The 19,603-nt window shown below is 34.5% G+C and overlaps 4 protein-coding genes across 5 annotated transcripts; all 4 read right to left on the reverse strand.

Annotated features, from left to right (window-relative positions):
- Positions 1–298: 298 nt before the first annotated feature.
- On the reverse strand, positions 299–7,112 carry LOC149060513 (52 kDa repressor of the inhibitor of the protein kinase-like). The gene is made up of 5 exons (XM_089217508.1): positions 6,623–7,112; positions 5,500–6,582; positions 4,374–4,400; positions 745–871; positions 299–449 (listed from the first exon to the last, which is right to left on the reverse strand). The coding sequence occupies exons 1-5, from the start codon at positions 7,095–7,097 to the stop codon at positions 299–301; spliced, it is 1,863 nt and encodes a 620-aa protein (XP_089073634.1). The 5' UTR covers positions 7,098–7,112.
- LOC149060514 (zinc finger MYM-type protein 1-like) lies at positions 894–3,456 on the reverse strand. Of its 2 annotated transcripts, none has more exons than XM_089217509.1 (6): positions 3,366–3,456; positions 2,948–3,278; positions 2,627–2,879; positions 2,298–2,552; positions 1,920–2,200; positions 894–1,452 (listed from the first exon to the last, which is right to left on the reverse strand). In XM_089217509.1, exons 1-6 carry the CDS (start codon positions 3,392–3,394, stop codon positions 1,108–1,110), a joined length of 1,494 nt encoding a protein of 497 aa, XP_089073635.1. In that variant the 5' UTR covers positions 3,395–3,456; the 3' UTR covers positions 894–1,107. The 2 variants fall into 2 exon arrangements, with proteins under 2 accessions (XP_089073635.1, XP_089073636.1); XM_089217510.1 differs by having other exon boundaries at positions 3,341–3,435.
- LOC149060515 (zinc finger MYM-type protein 1-like) lies at positions 3,530–4,477 on the reverse strand. The gene is made up of 2 exons (XM_089220522.1): positions 3,937–4,477; positions 3,530–3,820 (listed from the first exon to the last, which is right to left on the reverse strand). The coding sequence occupies exons 1-2, from the start codon at positions 4,003–4,005 to the stop codon at positions 3,530–3,532; spliced, it is 360 nt and encodes a 119-aa protein (XP_089076648.1). The 5' UTR covers positions 4,006–4,477.
- A 6,495-nt stretch (positions 7,113–13,607) lies between the features above and the next one.
- Positions 13,608–18,755, reverse strand: LOC149060516 (uncharacterized). The gene has a single exon (XM_089229420.1). The coding sequence runs from the start codon at positions 18,753–18,755 to the stop codon at positions 13,608–13,610; it is 5,148 nt and encodes a 1,715-aa protein (XP_089085546.1).
- Positions 18,756–19,603: the final 848 nt, after the last annotated feature.

Below are 19,603 nucleotides of genomic sequence, written 5' to 3' on the forward strand. Positions count from 1 at the left end.
ACATCTTAGAGATATTTTACTTTAATAACTCGTTAACCTCATTTTTAACCTCTAATATATGTACACTATTCAGCTTCTAATTAACCTTACAAGTTTTCTAAACCTAACCATGGTTGTTAATATTCATGGTGTACAGTGGTGTATTTGAGAGTTCATGTCGGGGGGGGGGGGGGGCGAATTTAAAAAGAGTTTACCCAACTATTCACACAAACTTACCAAGACATAATGAATTTTATATGGCACCTGTATAACCTATAAAATAATAAGTTAAACAAATATGAAAAAAAAAGCAACATATTTATAAAACAAAATCTGTATTTCTATTTTTTGTAATAGCAAATCTATTTATAACATCATCTATTGATATAGTTATAGTATGATGTATGTTTAGTAAAGCTAAACCAGTCAAGCGTTCTTGCCCCATTTTAGATCTTAACCATGTTTTCAATCTAACAAAAAAAAGCAACAAAAGTAAGCAAAGAGAAGAATAATAAGTTTTTTTTAATGCAATTTAAGAAAAAGAACAAGTCCTTAATTTTAAGCAATGTAAATATACAATAAATATATTTATATAATATACTCAATTTCGTTAAATTAAATTTTTAAGTCAAAGATTTTATGCAAAGTTTTCTTTGAATCGACTTAAACATAATCATTTTTCATATAAAATATATATTATATAGTTAAAATATTTTATAAAAGCTTGCTATTTTGTTATTCTAATAATAAACACATGCACCAAACCTTCTAAGGGTATAAAAGCTGCGTTCTGCGGATGATACACTAATAGGCAAACAAGCAATTATACTAAGTAATTTATGCACAGTTGGATAAATGATATTATTACAATTTTCTATTGATGACAAAGTATCTTGACAAACGTCATGACCATAGGCGCAATTAGAGTAAAAATATTGGGGGGGCTTCAGCCCCTCACATAAATTTTTCAATCTCTGCCTCTCAGAAGCTTTTTTCTACCCTTAAACCTAACCCTCTATAAAAATGTGCTCATTGGATGGCAAGTAAAATTTAAAAATTAAAAAATAAAACAATAATTCACTTTTAACTTTTAAGTATAGGTAACAGATTTAATTAGTTTTTAACATTTTATAATCTTATTTTTCTATTTTTATTAGCAAATGTATTTAAAATAATTTCGGTGTCAACAATTATATCTCTCTCAATATTAAGTATTGCCAATTTTGAGAACCGTTCTTGTGACATCGTAGACCTAAGATAATTATTTATTCTTCTCATTGCCGAAAATGACCGTTCGCAAGTAGCCGAACTGACTGGAAGAGTGATAGCTAATTGGATCATTTTAAAAAGATTTGGAAAAGTATCTTTAGATAATTTTTCTTTTATGGTTAAATAGCTAGGAACTCCTTTAATCATATTTTTCAAAACAGTCATTTCACATTGCAAATCATTAGGGATGACTTCAAACAAATTCTGTAAAGTAAAATACAAATATACAGTTTTTAAATGAAATAGGTACTTGATAAACATAAATTATATATACAGGGTGATTCTTTTATCAAACAACACTCATTATTTCAAAAACTATTGAATTTTTTCAAATTTTTTTTTTTTCAAAATTTTGGAACCATCTTGTTCTAGAACTATATATTTTAAAAATATTTTCACCCTTATATTTATCACGTTAACCATTATCAACTTTTGATTTTCAAATGACAACCTATACTTAAAATTTGATAAACTAAAAAGACTATTTTTTCAATGAATTTTCACGTTTAAATTTTCATTTTTCGTCAATTCGTTTACAAGATATAGCCTCCCAAAGTTGGGTGGTTTTGGGTGGTGTTTGTGTGTTATAGGTGTATGTTAGGTGGTATTTACACACAAATACCATATAAGTGTTGTTTGATAAAAGAATCACCCTGTATATAAAAAAAAACCTTATATTGATTTATAAGTAATGATGATCCCTTAAAGTCTAATTTTAACAAGTTATCTACACAAGTCGCAATTTGAATGCTCTCTTCAGAAAATCTCTCTTTCATTTGACATATTATTGTATCTATTACTGGATAAAAAGCATGAATCTTCCAATATTCTTTTGGTTCTAATGTAGTGGTACTTGTATTATCACTTTGGTGATTATTTTCAGCTGAAGTTGATGACATGACAACATAATTTTTTAGATTAGTGGACTCCCTTCTCTGCCTTTTAGAGCCACCTAAGCTCAATAAAAAAAAATAATATATTATCATATTGAATTTAAAATATTTAATTAATTAACAGTATCATATAATGTAAAAATTTACTCTAGGTACCTTGAAAAGGAACATTAATTTCAATTCCATTGTCTTTTGAAAATACAACCATTTTTTCCCACAGTTCACTGTAGTGAATAGAAGAACGATAACTTTCTAATGTATCAATTACTCCTTTTATCAAATTTGCAGAATTTCCAAGTGTTGCTGATTTTGACTGAAGTTGAATACTTAATATATTAACAACTTTTAGAATATCATGCAGAATGAATAAATATGCTACAAATTTAAAATTTGATATTGTAGAAACAATACCTAAAATAAAAAGCACAATAAAATCAGTTGCATTATATGAAACCAATGGTTATTTAATATTTTTCATAACATACCAATTGCTTGGGCAACACATTTACTTTGTTGATCATCAATTTCATCATTTAAAACTTGAGCTATGGCATTAAAATTTTTTATCACTGCGTCACAGCTTTTAAAGCGGCAAATCCAACGAGTGTCACTTAACTGAGAAAGTGTTGTCTTTTTCATATTCAATTTAAGTTGTAAATCAGTAAGCTTCACGTTTCTTGTTGGATGAGAGAAATGAACATAGAGTGCCTCCAAAGCGTTAAATAAGTTTCTAGCATCCTTAAAAAAATATATATAATTACAAATCAGAATAATAGGTATAATAAAATATTAATTATGAATTTTACCTTTAAGTGCTTGCACATATCAATAACTACTAAATTAATCTTATGCGCCATACAATGTACATATACTGCACATTTGGCTGGAGGGTGAACTATTTTCAATTTTGCTTGAACACCTCCTATGTGACCTGACATGACATTTGCTCCATCATATGACTGTCCTATGATGGGAATTTTATCTAATTTAGATGCATTTAAAAATTCAACCAATTTTAAAATCAAAGCATCTGCAGTTTGCTTTTCTGATACGTCAACAAATCCTAAGAATCGTTCACAGATGTCCATTCCATGGGGATATCTTACACAAATACTTAATTGCTCTTGTTTGTGAGACCTAGTAAGAATAGAAAACTTATTAAATATACAAAAACATAGTATTAAAAATTCAATTTTTACTTCCAAGATTGTATTTATTATTTACCGAGCCTCATCGCACGAGATACTGAACATTCCACAATCTATAATTTCTTGTATAATGGTAGATTTAACATTTTCAGCACACGTCTCTATCAGTTCATAAAATTTAGTAAATAAAACAAACAAATTTTAACAATGAAATTCAATTAAATAATTTTAAGGTACATTTTAAATAATATAATAAGTACCCTTATTAACTGATGTCTCATCTTCACGGTGTCCTCTAAACGCTATTCCTTGTCTGCCAAGATATAAAACAATATCAATTAAACATTTAATGTACATTCTATTTGTTTGTATTTCTTTTTGAAGAGCAGTAGACATCTTTGAAATAACATCACCATTTTTCACTGAGTTTTTATAAGCTGACCATCTTAAATTGGCAGTCAAGTGGTGGTCAGAAATTTCATGCAATTTTAATTTTGTTTTTCCTGTTTTTGCATCTCTAGTTCCACTCAACTTTAATAATAGAAATAGGTACATATTATTAATAATACATTTTAAAGATAATATTAAACAATTATGATCTATTAATGTAATTTGTAAATCAGTGTATTTAAAATGGTTAAGCTTGCCTTTTTCCAATTATTAAAACCTGTTGTTACGAAAACATCTTCTACATGACCAGAACTTGTTGAAAACATTCTGCAAGGAAAGCAAAAAATAGCATCTTTCTCTATGCTATATTCAATCCAGTTATACTCCTTGAAATATTTGGAACCAAAAGATCTATTTTGTGATCCAAATGCTGTTTTAGGATAAACCTATATACAATAAATTTATTATTTTACATTTGTTATTAAATATTGAAGAAGAAAAAATATTATTATAGATTAATATTATTATTATATTATAGAGAGAGGAGTGGTATTGGGTACAAAAAAAACAGAAAGGGGCTAAAAAATTATGGCCCCTTAAAGAAAAATGTCTGGCTATGTGCCTGAGCTAGTACTCTTAAAATTAATATAACTTACCTTTAAAATAGGTTGCACAGGGCCAGAATCTAAGTTACCTAGATCGACAATATCCAACTTATTTCCTTCTTTAGGACTTAATAATGTCGATTGACTTGTCTCATATTCAACTAAAGAATTATTCACATCAGGAGACATAGAAACATCATTATTAGAAGTTGAAATAGTTGTTTCTGAATGACTTGAATTATTTTTTCCTTCATTGATTAGTATACAATCTGATTTTTTTTTTTTAAATTAAATATCGAAAACATTTTTAGTTTACTAACTTTGAATTTTTTTTTAAAAAAAAGAAGAAAATTAGGTACCTAATAATGATAGGTAGCCAGGTAGGTAATAACTTTTTTGTTCACTAAATAGCAAATGCCAAAATATTATCACAATCACAAAGCACGATGCACGAATGAACGGAATAATGTGAGTACGTCTGTATTAAGAATGCAATCGTAATTGAATGGTCAATCTCAATATATGGTGGTATATAACTATATAATTGTAATGCTTGTCTGCTAAGGACGGTTTGGTCGTTTGGTATGATCAAATGTTTAATAGCATCAATACAGTTTTGTACTTTCCGTAAATGAGCTATTTATAAACCTACATAATAATATGACGTGACTGTATATTCACACTGGGCGAATGTTCGCGCGTGTTTCCCGTGAAACGAACCCACACGCATGCGTGTCCCGCACGCGAACTATTCGCCTAGTGTACCTTATGGTTATGGCTTATCGTAATTGTCATTAATTGTCAATTGCGGCCACTCGCAAAACGTCCGAGAATGGAAGCTATAAATATAGTCGGGGATAATATTTTGGTTATTGATAATGATATACAGCGGTGCGCTATAATAAGCACGGTCTAGACTATAGAAATAATAGATTTATTATTTAAGACCACGATTATAATATTGTTACTAAAAAAAAATAAAAAAAATTTATTTTATTCATTTTTTCAGTAGTAATCACATATTTTTTTTATTTATCAATATAATAATATAAAGTTCTGTATGGTTTTTGGGGGGGCTTTGAATGTTTTTGAGGGGGCTTAGCCCCTCCAGCCCCCCCCCCCCCCTAATTGCGCCTATGGTCATGACCTTAAACAAAATTATAAAACAATTAATAAAAAAATTTTAAGAAAAGTATAATTACAGCAATTATTTACCATCAGATTTTATTCGTTGCCACTTAGTTTTCCAAATCTCTAGTTCTGTTTGTAGCTGCATTTGATCAATAGATTCTTCTTTATTAAATACAAATAATTCAATGGCAGCTTCTGTTATTTTTTTAAAATCTTCATTAGAAATGACAGTGATGTAGCGTGAAATTAACAAACATAAATCTAATAACATCTCATTTTGTTTTCTTATGAATTTTGATCTTAAATCTTCTAGGACATTATCCAGTAATGGTATAAATATTGATACTCTATAATATTCTTCTATATTATTTACTGGATGATTAGAGTGTTTTGTTTGATATTTTGATAATCTAGGGGTTTTAACTTCGATATCCATTTCATTCATTAACAACACACACTCTTGATATATATTTCCAAATATTTGTAGACAATTGGTACGTTTATTTTCTAAACTAAATATTATATCATCAATACAGCTTTTAGCATTTAATATATCATTGTTCATACCTTGGAGAATACGACTAACAGGTGCTGCCACACATAAAATATTTGCTAGAGTATGAATTGCAATTATGAATTCGCAACTACATAAAGCTAATAATAAAGTTCTAGCCTTAGACGATGAATCAGATTCTTGCCATTCAGAAATTTTTGTTAAGCTTTTTATTATGTATGGTATAGATGTTTTGAATACCATAACACTATCATGGCGTTCAGTCCAACGGGTTTCACATAACCTTATTAAGCGTGGCTGACCATTCAAAATTGTTTTCAAAACAAAATTTCTTTTTGATGAGCAATTAAAAAACTGTAATATTTCTTTCATTAGTCCGACACTGTTTCTAATAGATTGAACTATAGATGACTTAGATATAGATAAATTCAGACCGTGGTTTGAACAAGGGCTATAGATAGCATTGTTGGCATATGACTGAATTTTTTTAACTGCGCCTCGCACTTCTGATACCATTACCGAACAGCCATCAGTTCCAACTCCAACACAATATTGTAGGTCAAGGCCATAATTTTTTAATAAAGAAATTACTGTTTCGCCCAAAATGTCACCATTTAATTTTGGTTCAAAATTAATATCTTTTTCTTTAATACCTACTATCATTTTCATCCTCATCATCTCCAATTAAAGTACATTTTTTATTATATGCATAAGCATGGCAATCAATAAAAGAAATAAAATTTTCTTTCGCAACCCCATTAGATACATATCGGAGTACCAAACTCATTTGTGATGTATGACTGATGTCTGTGGTCTCATCAAAAATAATACTATAATATTTTGATATCTTTACTTCCTCTAAAATGTTTTCTATAATTATTGATTTGCAGCAATCAATGAGTTCATTTTGAATGACAGGACTTATATAGGTTGCTTTAGAGTGTGTTGTCTTCAAATGATTTTCTAAAACTAAATCCCCAGCCTTTATTCTGTAGTAGAGAAATTCACGAAAATTTCCTTTATTTACAATAGAATTACCTTCATTGTAACTTTCAAAAAAGTCTCCATGATCTCGATGACCCCGCAATGGAATATTTTGACGACCTAAGAATATGATAGACTCTATTATGGGTTTTAAACGATTTCGATTTTCTGTTATTTGTTTCATTCTTTCACTGTTTATTAAATTTATTACTTCTTTTTGAGGATTATTAAACGTTTTTATAAAATCATCAGCAACTTGAACACAATTTATGTGATAAATATGTTTGCTGTGTACTTCAAGATCTCCATCTCTTCCTAAGAGTTTAGAGTACTTTTACAATGGTTTAGAAACAAATTTTCTTAATGTAACCGTTTTGTATCTCCCCCCTTTATCACCGAATAAAACACAAAATTTACAGTACAGTCCTGACATTGTTTTAGAAAAAGTTAACCATTTATATTTTTCAAAATAACTTTTGTTTAGGTATCTTTTTTCTTCTTTACCTTTTTTTATATGGACAGAAAAAGGAAGAACATAATCGTTTTTGGGCAAATTATCCATGGTTATTAATGTTGCACGATCATGGTCAGAACAAATTTTATTAGAGTCTTTTAAAAAATATGCAATATCTAGTTCATAGGAGGGACTATCAATGTCATTAATATTAACTAAACTTATTAAACTATTTGATTTAGATGAACCAGAAGATGTAGACGGAGTAACAATTGTCTCGATTTTTTTCTTTTTGTTTGTACTATCAGTTTTATCAATGCAGACTTCGTTGCGCTTTAACCACTGGTTCATTAAATTAGACATATCGCACTGAGAGTTGAGACAGCAAAACTTAATAATGAATGGCTAATTAATTATTATAACATTATAAAACATTAAAACATAATATGAAGAAATGCAAATCGCAACTACTATATAAAAAAATAGCCGTTTATGACGTTTATGTACAATCATGCTGATAGCTGGAGTCAGTTATCATAGATAATAACAGGTGATCGACTACTTTGATACCCCGTCAACTAGGTTACCGGGGACTAAATGACCCATGGGAATCTAGTTTGCCAGTGATCTGCATGACGTATAGTGTGCATTACGACATATGTACCACAAAGAAAAATGTATGTACATTTTCACCACGGTTATCTAGATAACCGTGATTTTTACCAATTTATTATCATCGACACAATTTTTCGGAATTTTTGTTTTTAATGAAATATTCAAATACCCTTTACCCATTAGTTATATAAAATTTTCCTGGTCTAAAAATTCTCGAGGGGGGGGGGGGCGATTGCCCCTATCGCCCCCCCCTCAAATACGCCACTGATGGTGTATTATAATATTTATTAGAAGAATGAATTTCTTTTAATAATGATTGATTTCCAATTAAGAAGTCATGGAACTCTGTACATGTTTCCTTAAAAAAATGTCTTCACTATCAACATTGCTTTTACTGTTTTTATTTCCATTTTATTTTTTTTATCCGTCCATAAGTTATTCATATTTGAGAAAATTCTTTCAACATTTACATTTGAACCTGGTATGCATTTATAAACACGACTATTATTTTAAAATTTGGAAAAAATTCATCTATATAATATTATTATTCATTGATTTAAAAAATATATGTCCACTTTTCTGATAAGGTTTTTAAAGACTGAATATGTTCATTTGTGTTTTATACATTCATTAATCATAATAAATTCATCAAATGATTGAGCTTCATTGATTACATTTTTATTTGGAATAATATTTTTTATTAATTCAATAGTAGCTTGAATATTAACCCAATTAAAATCATCATCAATGTTTTTAAGCGTAATCCACATTATACCATCAAATTTACTTAGAATGGGATCGACCATTCTTTTATATATTCTAAGCAGGTGTCATAAAATGTGTTACGATAGTTGATATATGTGCTTTCAGATAATACTGCTTCATCTCTTAATGAATTTAATACTTCTCGTTCTATAGATGTAAAAAAATTTCATTTTTACGAGATTCGATTTTTTTAGTGATAGAATTAACATAATATTTAACTTCGATTATTGAAATGTCTTTGGCCTCCACACTTTTTATACATGTAAAAAACAATTCACATCGAATTTGTAAAAAAATTAGAATTAAATATGATAATGGATTATTAAAAAAATCTTTTATTAAAGTTGGACAATTGTCAATTGAAAGAAAATATGATTTTAAACCATCAAACATATCTATGAGTGACTTAGAGCAGGGAATAAAGACAACCAGCGAGTTTTAGAATGTCCTAACACGGTTTTGTATTCAATATTTACAAATTCGCAAAATTCTTTAAGGGCGTGGACTCGCCCTTAAATAATAACCTGTACATCAATTGGTAATGTGTCTGCGGCAGTGTTGAGACTTATCTAGATAAATTTATCTAGATATTTCATCTAGATAATATTTATTTATATTTTATCTTATCTAGATGAAAATGTGGATAGGTATCCAAGGATTATTTAAGATAAAAAAATCGTTATCTTTTTAGTAATTATCTAGATAATATAAGTAAATCGAAAAAAATTTTTTTTGAGCGCCCTGTATGCATGCAATTCATCCATGGAGTCCATTTTATAAATATCAAATAGAAAATAGTCATAATGTTAAATATAGTAAAACACGATCAACAAAAATAATAATAATTATACGAACGTCGTATTATAATTATAAATGTATAGAACTATCAAGCTTTTAACAGGAAAAAATTAATTCCCAATCTATAAATAGACCAAAATGAAATTAAATTATTACGCCAATGATAATAATATGACGTTATCTATGGGCACTATATAGGTATTTTATACTATGGCACTACGCGCGGACAATTTTAGTAATAAATAATAATATCATAATATCATTGATTGTGCTTTGTTATAACTTATAAGTCGGTACTAATTACTAATAGTAATCAGATCTATACGACTATACGCTTTGTCGTTGTCGCTTGTTGGTTGTGTGCAGACTTCAGTGTTAATTGTTTACAATATTACGAAATCTACTTTTATTCTTAAATCTTAATACTACTTAATTGCTACGTATTTTCATTTTGATATCCGTTGATATTTTAGTAATTTAAATTAATTATAAAAATGAAACGGTTCATGATTAAATCCGCCGATTTATGTGTGGATACTTCGGTGAAAAAAAAAATGCATAATACTCAGTCATTGGAACTCAGATACGTGGATGATCCTTCTACTACAATTCAGCATGCAAATGAAACTACTAATACTGAATCCGCTGATGAAGAATTGTCCAAAATGTCATACTTGTTTGATGGTGAATTATACAACATTGTTTCACTTGATGGCATTAAAGTTTCTGCTAAATGTACTACATGTTTCAAATTAATTAATGGCCATACAACATCAACTGGAAATTTCCTCAGTCACATAAAGGTACCTATTTTTTTATTGTTATTTATTTATTTATTTATTGCTATAATATTTATAATTACCTAATTTTATATATTTCATTTTACAGATTAAACATAGTTTTATGATGTCTAAGGTACAAGCCAAAAAAGATGCTAAAAAGAAAAAAGTAAACGATGAACTCAGTACTAGTAATTTATTTGGAAAAAAACAATCAAAGTTATCGTTTAATCAATCTAAAATTTCAAAGAAAGATGTAAGTTAACAATATATTTTTATGTATTTGAATTAATAAGAATGATATTATAGCAATAAAGGCACACTTATTTTCTGTGGATGGGTTAAGTAGGTCAATTAGGTAGTAGATCAGTAAATATATTGTTTAAAATAAGAATGATAGGCATAGATTTTTTAAATATTGACCAATAAACCATATGAGATGAATTAGCTTTAAATGTTGACATCTTATTATTGGATAAGTAAATTAATAATTATAGGTAGAAGTATATTCAGTTAAATTATTTAAATTACAAATTTTTGTTATGATTCAAAAAAACAAGTACATTGATTATTTTTGTGTTTTTATTGAACTGCGTATTTTAAAATGTTACTATATTATTTTCTGACTTCTGTAGCTGTATGAAAATGTAATTTAAATAAAACGTTATAAATCTACAAATTTGATAGTGACATAAGAATTTAAATAGCCAAATAGGTATAAAAAGAACTACTATTATTTATTTTTACAATTTTTAAAAAGTTAAAAAGTTTACATTTTTGTTACAGGTTAAAGATCTTATATTCAATTACATTGTTGAAGAAATGAAGCCGCTTATAACTTGTGAGAAACCATCTTTTAAACGTTTGATTCAAGGCTTAACTTCTCAAAATATGGTACTTCCACATAGGAGGGTAATCGCTAATGAACTAAAAGCTAAATATGAGTATTATGTAAAGATGTTGACCGAATTAATTGAAAATCTCTAACAACAAAAGTTACTTGGGAAAGACGTGCCATTATATAAATGAAACCAATTACAACCGACATTCGTATGTATTAGCTTGTAAACGGATAAAAGGCAGCCATACACACTTAAACATTTCAAAGGTAATAACTAAAATAATGCAAGAATATAAAATCAATTGTGAAAAAGTTTCACATATAGTAACAGACAACGCTTCAAATTTCGGCAAAGCATTTCGTATATTTTCAAGTCAGTATATTGATACTACTAATAATACTAAAAATGTTAATGATCCAAATTATCTAGGTATTATTAGTAGTGACTCCGATAGTGATAATGAAATTATAAATAATTCAGACTCAGAAAACGATTCCGACATTCCCAATTTAGAAATAATTGATTTTTCTTCGTTGGATTTTGACCCCAATTCTATTTCTTTGCCAAGACATAATACATGTGCCGCTCACTCTTTAAATTTAATAGCTACAACTGACATATCTAAAATAGAACAAGATGCTTACAATAAAATTTCAAAAGCAGTATTTAAAAAATTATTTTCTTTTTGGAACTTGTGTAGCAGAAGCACTGTTGCATCGGATAAAGTAACAGAATTGTGTGATTGTAAATTTCCTGTGCCAGTTGTTACCAGATGGAATTCTATGTACAATGCTGTTCAAAAGGTTGTCTCTCATAAAGATAGTTTGGTTTTAGTTTTTGAAGAGTTAAAATTATGTAAAATAAAAAAAAATGAATGGATATTCTTAGATGAGTACACCAAAGTAATGGGTCCACTGGCAACATCATTAGATAAGCTTCAGGGTGAAAAGTCATGTTTTCTAGGCTATGTGGCTCCTTCTATATTGGCATTAAGACTTCTTATGATACAAATGAATGACTTAATACATTGTAGAACTTTATGTTTGAAAATAATGTTTGTGCCAACGAGCCTTTTAACAAGGTTGTCGTCGGTCACACGGTCCTCCGGAGCCTGGTGGGAAGTAGGTAACACCTTGTAATAATAACCGACAGTGATTTTATAGTTACAACACAATCGATATATTTTACATATATATAATAAACAACAAAATAAGGGGACGGGGAACACCGCTCTGAGGGAGCACTCAATGTCGGGCGGAACTGCCAGTGACTTCGCTGAACTGCTGGTGGATCGTTGATTGAAGGCGGAGCGGCTATATCTCGGAACTGAAGACTTCAAGAACACGTGAGTAACGGGGAGCACCGGAACGTCTCACACGCGGATCAACGTCGTGTTGTATACCGGAACGTTAGATAATACCTTCGGTCGAGAGCTCGATGAGGACGACGGATAAATCGATCGGATTTATAATATGCTAATATAGCAGTAGCAAAAGAGCAGTAATTTAGTAGTGTGCGCACACTTTTTGGCAAGATGGCCGTTAACACGAGAGCACGTGAATAATATGCAACGGCGAACGGAACAGAACCACACACAACAAAACGTAAAAAAATCTACTACCGTTGGCGGCGGCGTACGCGTCGTTGCCCGGACCAGGGCGACGGACACGTCAGTGCTGCCAACAACGCGAGTGACCGAGCGCGGTCAGTTATCATACCCATGTCCAAGACCGGCGGTAATCAATTTTGGACAAAAGGATCGAACATACTCCCCCTTGCAAGTACCCGTTTCCTTGCAAAGCGAGTTCGATTTTTCGGAGCTGAAAGGTGGGCTATTGAGCCGGTGTACGGAGCAGTAAAAACGGAGCGGTTTAAGTTAAACAATTTAACCGTTTAACGGAGCAGCTTGAACAGTTGATCGGAGCAGCTTGAGCAGTTGAGCGGAGCAGCTTGAGCATGGATTGAGCAGCGCAGTGGAATTGAGCGGTTGAGCAGATGAGCGGAGCAGCTACCAACAGAGCGATGAACGGGATTTCACAAAGGGACAACATTGGTCGTTGACCATTACAATATTAATAGATCAATTAATATAACAAACAATAAATATTAAATATTAAATAAACATAGAATAATACATATGTCTGAGCATGAGCATAGGAACGATCGTTAATTATCACAAAGTTCAATAGGAACTATAACATTATTTTTTTTTCATCTATATATATATACAACACAATATATAAAAACAACCATTGCTCATTAAACAATCTTAATACCTAAAAAACTAACATCTACTACTACCAAGATCCCGGAAGCCGAGCAGCCGACGAGACCCATGGTAGCAGAGGTGATGGAACCCCCGATGAGCAACAACACCACGAACATAGTCATAGCAAAATAGGTATATAAGGTGTAAATAAGAATGGATTCAACAATTTTGTCTATGGATCAGTAGGCAAAGGCACCAGCTTCACCACTGGTCTAGTAAGTATTCCTTGACTAGTGAGGACTTTGGCCACACGTACTATTTGGTCTGGTCCCGGGTACACTTCAACAATTCTACCTAAGGGCCAGGAGAGGGGCGGAGCATCGCCAGTTTTCACTACCACCATAGTGCCGACTTTCAAGTTATCACCTGACTTGACCCACTTTCCACGAGCTTGAAGAGTGTTTAAGTATTCTTGCGACCAACGTCGCCAGAACGAACGGAACGACTGCTGGATAAGCTTCCAGCGGGTCTGGACTGACCTTTGCGAATCGGGACTCTCTGATTCTAGTATCGCCAACAACGGTCTACCAATCAGGAAGTGGCCCGGAGTCAAACATTCCAGGTCATTCGGATCAGAAGACGCAGGAACAAGCGGACGAGAATTCAAAGCAGCTTCTACCCTACACAGCACAGTAGAAAACTCCTCTAACGTCCAAATCTGAGACGCCATCGTACGTAAAAGCAACGACTTAGCAGACTTCACGGCGGCCTCCCAAACCCCACCAAAATGGGGAGCACCAGGGGGATTGAAATGCCACTCGCACGGCACATGACCTGAGATCTTATCTCTTTGGTCTGGGTGGTTGATCAACCGACTTAACTGTTTTGCTGCACCAACAAAATTAGTGCCACAGTCCGAATATATTGACGAAGGTAGGCCACGACGAGCAACGAACCTATCTAACGTCAACAAAAACGCATCTGTCGACAGAGCAGTAACTGACTCCAAATGTACCGCCTTGGTAGTCATGCACACAAAAACAGCAATATATACCTTACATATACGAGCCTTACGGAGACTTAGCTCTTTCATCTGCAGAGGTCCCGCATAGTCAACGCCAACAACAGAGAACGGATGAGCTTCCTGAACTCGGAACCCCGGCAGATCTGCCATCGGAGGTTGAGGGTGGACTGTTGCTACTCGCACGCAGACTGTACATTTTCGGATCACGCGATGGACAATCAAACGAATGTTAACAATCCAGAATCGTCTCAATATTATTGCCGTAAGTAACCGAGGACTAGCATGGCAGGCATAACGATGCCAGTGTCTAGCAATGAGCATTGCAAGGTGCGATTCTTTGGGTATCAAAATAGGATGAACTCTACACTGAGACAAATTAGAATTATTAAGCCGACCTCCTACACGGATTACTCCAACAGAGTCTATGAAAGGGGAAAGTCGAGCCAACGACCTATGTTTGATCTCTTCACCGTTGGTTAAGCATTCGACCAATTCACGCAAGAAGTTCACCTGTGCACATTTGACAACAGCAATCAAGGCAGCGTCTAACTCCGATTGTTGCAGAAAACCAGTTTGGACTTCTTTCCTTTGACATCTGAACACGAAACGACGTAGTCGAGCTACTACTCGAATCATGTTATCAAATGAAGAAAATCGAGCAAACCATTCAGAGGTCGATTGAACTTGTGTCAACAAACACACCTGCTTGACTTCCGGTAGCTGATCTAAAGCTAGATTCACGACTTCCTTTGGCCAATTTTCGACTGGAGTTGTTAAAAACTCAGGTCCTTTCCAGTAAATAGCTGCCTTCACAAGATCTGAAGGACGAAGACCCCTTGAACAACAATCAGCTGGATTTTTGTCTGAGCTGACATGAAACCACTGAGAATCGGGAACTGTTGACTTGATCTGATGAACTCTATTTGACACAAATGTCTTGAACGATGAGTGAGGGTTACTCAACCATGCGAGCACAATGGTTGAATCCGACCACGCAAACACTTCATTGATCACCAACTGGTTCTCTAAGATTCGTCTCAATCTGCACAGCCACAGCGCCAACAGCACTGCTCCACAAAGTTCTAGTCTCGGGATAGTCACGGCCTTCATCGGGGCTAACTTGGTCTTAGACCCAATAAGATATACATGCGTACCTCCTGACGGATCAGTCACACGAAGGTAAGCAACAGCAGCATATCCTTTCCCTGAAGCGTCACAAAAACCACACAACTCATAACTGCATCCGGCAGAACAACCGATATAGCGAGGGATCTCGATTCCCGTGAGCCATCCTAACGAGTGATAAAAATCAGTCCACTCTTCAGCCAAGTCTGCCGGGAGCTGCTCATCCCATCCGATGTGTGCGAGCCACACACGCTGCATAAACGCCTTAGCATAAAAGATCGACGGTGCGAGTAAACCTAGTGGATCGAAGATCCTAGCAATCATAGAGAGTACACCGCGCTTAGTTAAAATCATTTTAAAGTTGTTGGTGTTGAATGAGAAGTAGTCCTTTCCATGATTCCAACGCATACCTAGCACCTGTGATGCATCGTCCTGGTCGAAGGTCAAGGGAGCTCTTGAACAATCTTCCGCTGGTATATGAGACAATAAATCCGGATTATTGCTGGCCCACTTCTTCAGTTGTAAGCCGGATATGGCGAACGTCTTAATCAAGTCGGACTGGAGTATTTTAGCAGCGTCCAACGAATCTGTCCCAACACAGATGTCGTCCATGTATGTTTGGTTGTATAATACGGCCTTGACTTCTGGAAGAGCTTCGCAGTCGTTGTCAGCAATAAACCGAAGAACTCGTAAGGCGAGATAGGGAGCACTATTCACCCCGTAAGTAACGGTATTGAGGGTATACTCTTTCACCGACACCTGCGGGGAATCCCTCCAAAGGATATACTGGTATCCCCGGTATTGCGGTAAGACTTCGATCTGCCGATACGTCTTGCATATATCTGTAGTGAATGCAACCTTATGCATCCGGAATCCGACCAAGACATCAACAATATCCTGTTGCAACTTCGGACCAACCAACAAACACTGATTGAGAGAGATCCCGGAATGACATTTGGCGGACGCATCAAAGACCACGCGCAACTTGAATTCATCCCCTTCGACCTTCCGTACGGCATGATGAGGGATAAAGTACTGACCTTCGCCTTCAGCGAGAGACATGTGACCCAGCTCCTCGTATTCGGTCATAAACTTACAATAAGCTCTGTGCAAGATCTTATCCGCAGACAACTTCTTTACCAAGTTTAAGAAACGGTTAAGAGCGACCTGTCGAGAACCCGGAAAAGCTTCTGATGATCGACCCGAGCGGAAGGGAAGAGGGACAGAAAACCGACCACTAGAATCTCGGACCATCTCGGAGCGGAACAGCTCTTCACATTGACCATTTTCAGTAAATTGAGGCGGAGCGGCCTCAGGTTCTTCAACCAACCAAAACTTCTCGATCATAGTCTCCATCGACGATTCTGAGGAGGCTAACATGGATTGCGCACCTATATCCGGGTGTGCCTGGACAGGGCCAATCAGGACCCAACCAAATATCGAGCTATAAACTGAAGGGAACCCTGGACCAAGCGAGCTACTCTGGTTATTCCAAATCTGTGGAAATATATCAGCGCCAATAAGTAATTCAACCGGAGCAGGTTTATCGAAGTATGGATCGGCAAGCGACAAGTGACTACATCTTGCCCGAACCTGACTTGGCAACTGTCGGGCCGGCATATCGGAAGTGATCGAGGAGAGCACCCAAGGTCTCACTTGGATGGCCGGAGTAATCTTGTCACGAGGCTGGATCGTCAGCTGGACCACACCCTGCACATCCGGAACCCTTTGCCCTGACAGTCCAGTGACAGGTACCGTCCAACGCGACAGTTGTAATCCCAACCTATCACAACAGGCAGAAGTGATCGCGCTTATTTGCGACGCGGAATCTATTAGAACACGAACAGAACGGCAGATCCCGACGGTATCTCGAGCATGTACCACAGCAGTTCCTAACAGTACTGTAGGAGTGGGTTGCCGACCTAGCAGAGCAGCTGGTGGACTAGTCTTCTTCGGGTTAGGTTCCCTATGAAGTAGTGCATGATGGCGTCGCTTACAGACAGAGCAAGAGAAAGGACACTTGAAAGACATGTGACCTTCACCGAAACAGACCATGCATAGGCGATGAGTGCATATGACCTTATACCGCTCATCAACCGATAACGCTTTGAAAGTTAAACATTCGGCTAGCGGGTGAGCACCCGAGCACACAGCACATTTTAACGATGCAGGTTTCGACGAGGACACTAACGCAATCTTTCCTTCACGCCGAGGAACACTATTTTTGCTGTGCACAGGAGGTTTGGACGAGCTTCCAGCCTGCTGTGCGCCGGCATTTTCAATGACCTGCATCCTCATTTTAACAAATTTGATCACGTTGTGTATGGACGGATATTCTTCGGTGTTCTCAGTCTCAAACAAACGCCTCGAAGACAGAGGTAAACACCTGGCTGCCAAGGAAAATAGCAAAAACGACGACAAGTCTGGAACGTTCAGAGCCTCAAGAATAGCGATATTTTCATCAAAAGTTGCAAGAAAGGCTTGCAGAGCAGCAAATGTTTCAGAAGCGGCGACAGGAGCAGTCAGCAACTTATCAATAATCGACGAGGCAAGCTTACGAGGTCGATCATACCTCTCAACTAATGCGTTCCAGGCTAAGGTATAAGTTTCGTTAGAAACGACGAACCCCTTAACCACATCTTGCGGACCAGCATGAAGACAGCCTAGTAGATAGTAAAACTTTTCAATATTCGATATGTTAGGACGTTGATCAACTAATGCCTTAAACCTGTCCCGAAACGCTGGCCAGTTCTGACATTCACCATCAAAATATGGTAACGGAATATCTGGTAACTTGGATGGTACCAAAGCTCTTTCAACCAGAGGACTAGCACATTCCTTTGCAGTACTAGCAGAGCAACTAGAACTGTCAGTGGTGACCGTATCAGTGACCTGAACGATGGCACCGACGCCAACAACCGGAGTAGACTGAACATTACATAAGGCCTTAGCTTCAATCACCAGAGACCGAGTATTAGTTTCAATATCTAACGAATACTCCCCCAATTGATCTAAATTGGAAAGTATATCTAATAAATTATTGTTTTCTATCTCAAAATTACTCCACAGAGTATCAAGGTCGACAATAGCTATAGCTAGCTGAGCTTGTTTGGACTGATCTGAGGCTGAACTAGTAGCCAACGCGTGGATTTGACGAATCCGAGCTATTAATTGATCCCTACGTAGGATCAGTCGTTCCTTAGCTCTAACGTCACGTTCAGCACCAGCCATATTGCCAAAACCTTGGTAGCTAACAAAATAATAAATTAACAATAATAGTACAGAGCAGTACTAGCTCACTTGTTTAAGTTAACGACACCACTTAACAGTAGGTATGCACAAGGACAAAATCAACAATTAGGAATTATCAACAACGACAGGAGAGCACCCTTTATAATTCTTACTTAATGTAAAAGTGTAACCGGGTGACCATTCATACAATATGATAACAATACAATTATAATAACTTGATCAAGTTAAATAATTAAACCAAAAAAACATAATATAGTATATTATCATACACTAGTATAGGCTTATAACAAACACATTAATTATATTACTATTAAAATAAATTATTAACCAGCATGTAATAAAATAATAAACAAATGAGCAATTTGCTTAAATATCAATAATGTAGTATGTAATAACTAGACCAGCAGCTAGCGAGCAATACCTATACCTAATATACAAATATTAAGGAATTATATGTCAATTTAACACATGGAGCACTGTTAACACCACATAAATGTGTGTAGCTAATTTAAATGTTGACAGTTAAATTTAAATAATGAAAAGCTGATACTATATCATTCACTCGAGCAGCTATAGTGAATATAATTTAACAATCAGCCCCAAAAATATTAATTTTGCTAGTTAGCCATGTCAATAACACACTAATGACTGAGCAGTCATCAAATTAAATAAATATATTGACAAATAGCACCTATACTGAATATATTAACATTGGGAGCACAATGATAATAATTAGTAATATAAAAACCAGTATATGTCACTGCTAACGCAGCCCTAATGGCAGCTCAACGCCACTGACACTAGATGTGACATATAAGTAAGATAAT

Source organism: Diuraphis noxia, unplaced genomic scaffold (genome assembly GCF_037042655.1).
Source record: "Diuraphis noxia isolate RWA-SAM2 unplaced genomic scaffold, SU_Dnox_SAM2 contig0001, whole genome shotgun sequence".
Taxonomy (NCBI): domain Eukaryota; kingdom Metazoa; phylum Arthropoda; class Insecta; order Hemiptera; family Aphididae; genus Diuraphis; species Diuraphis noxia.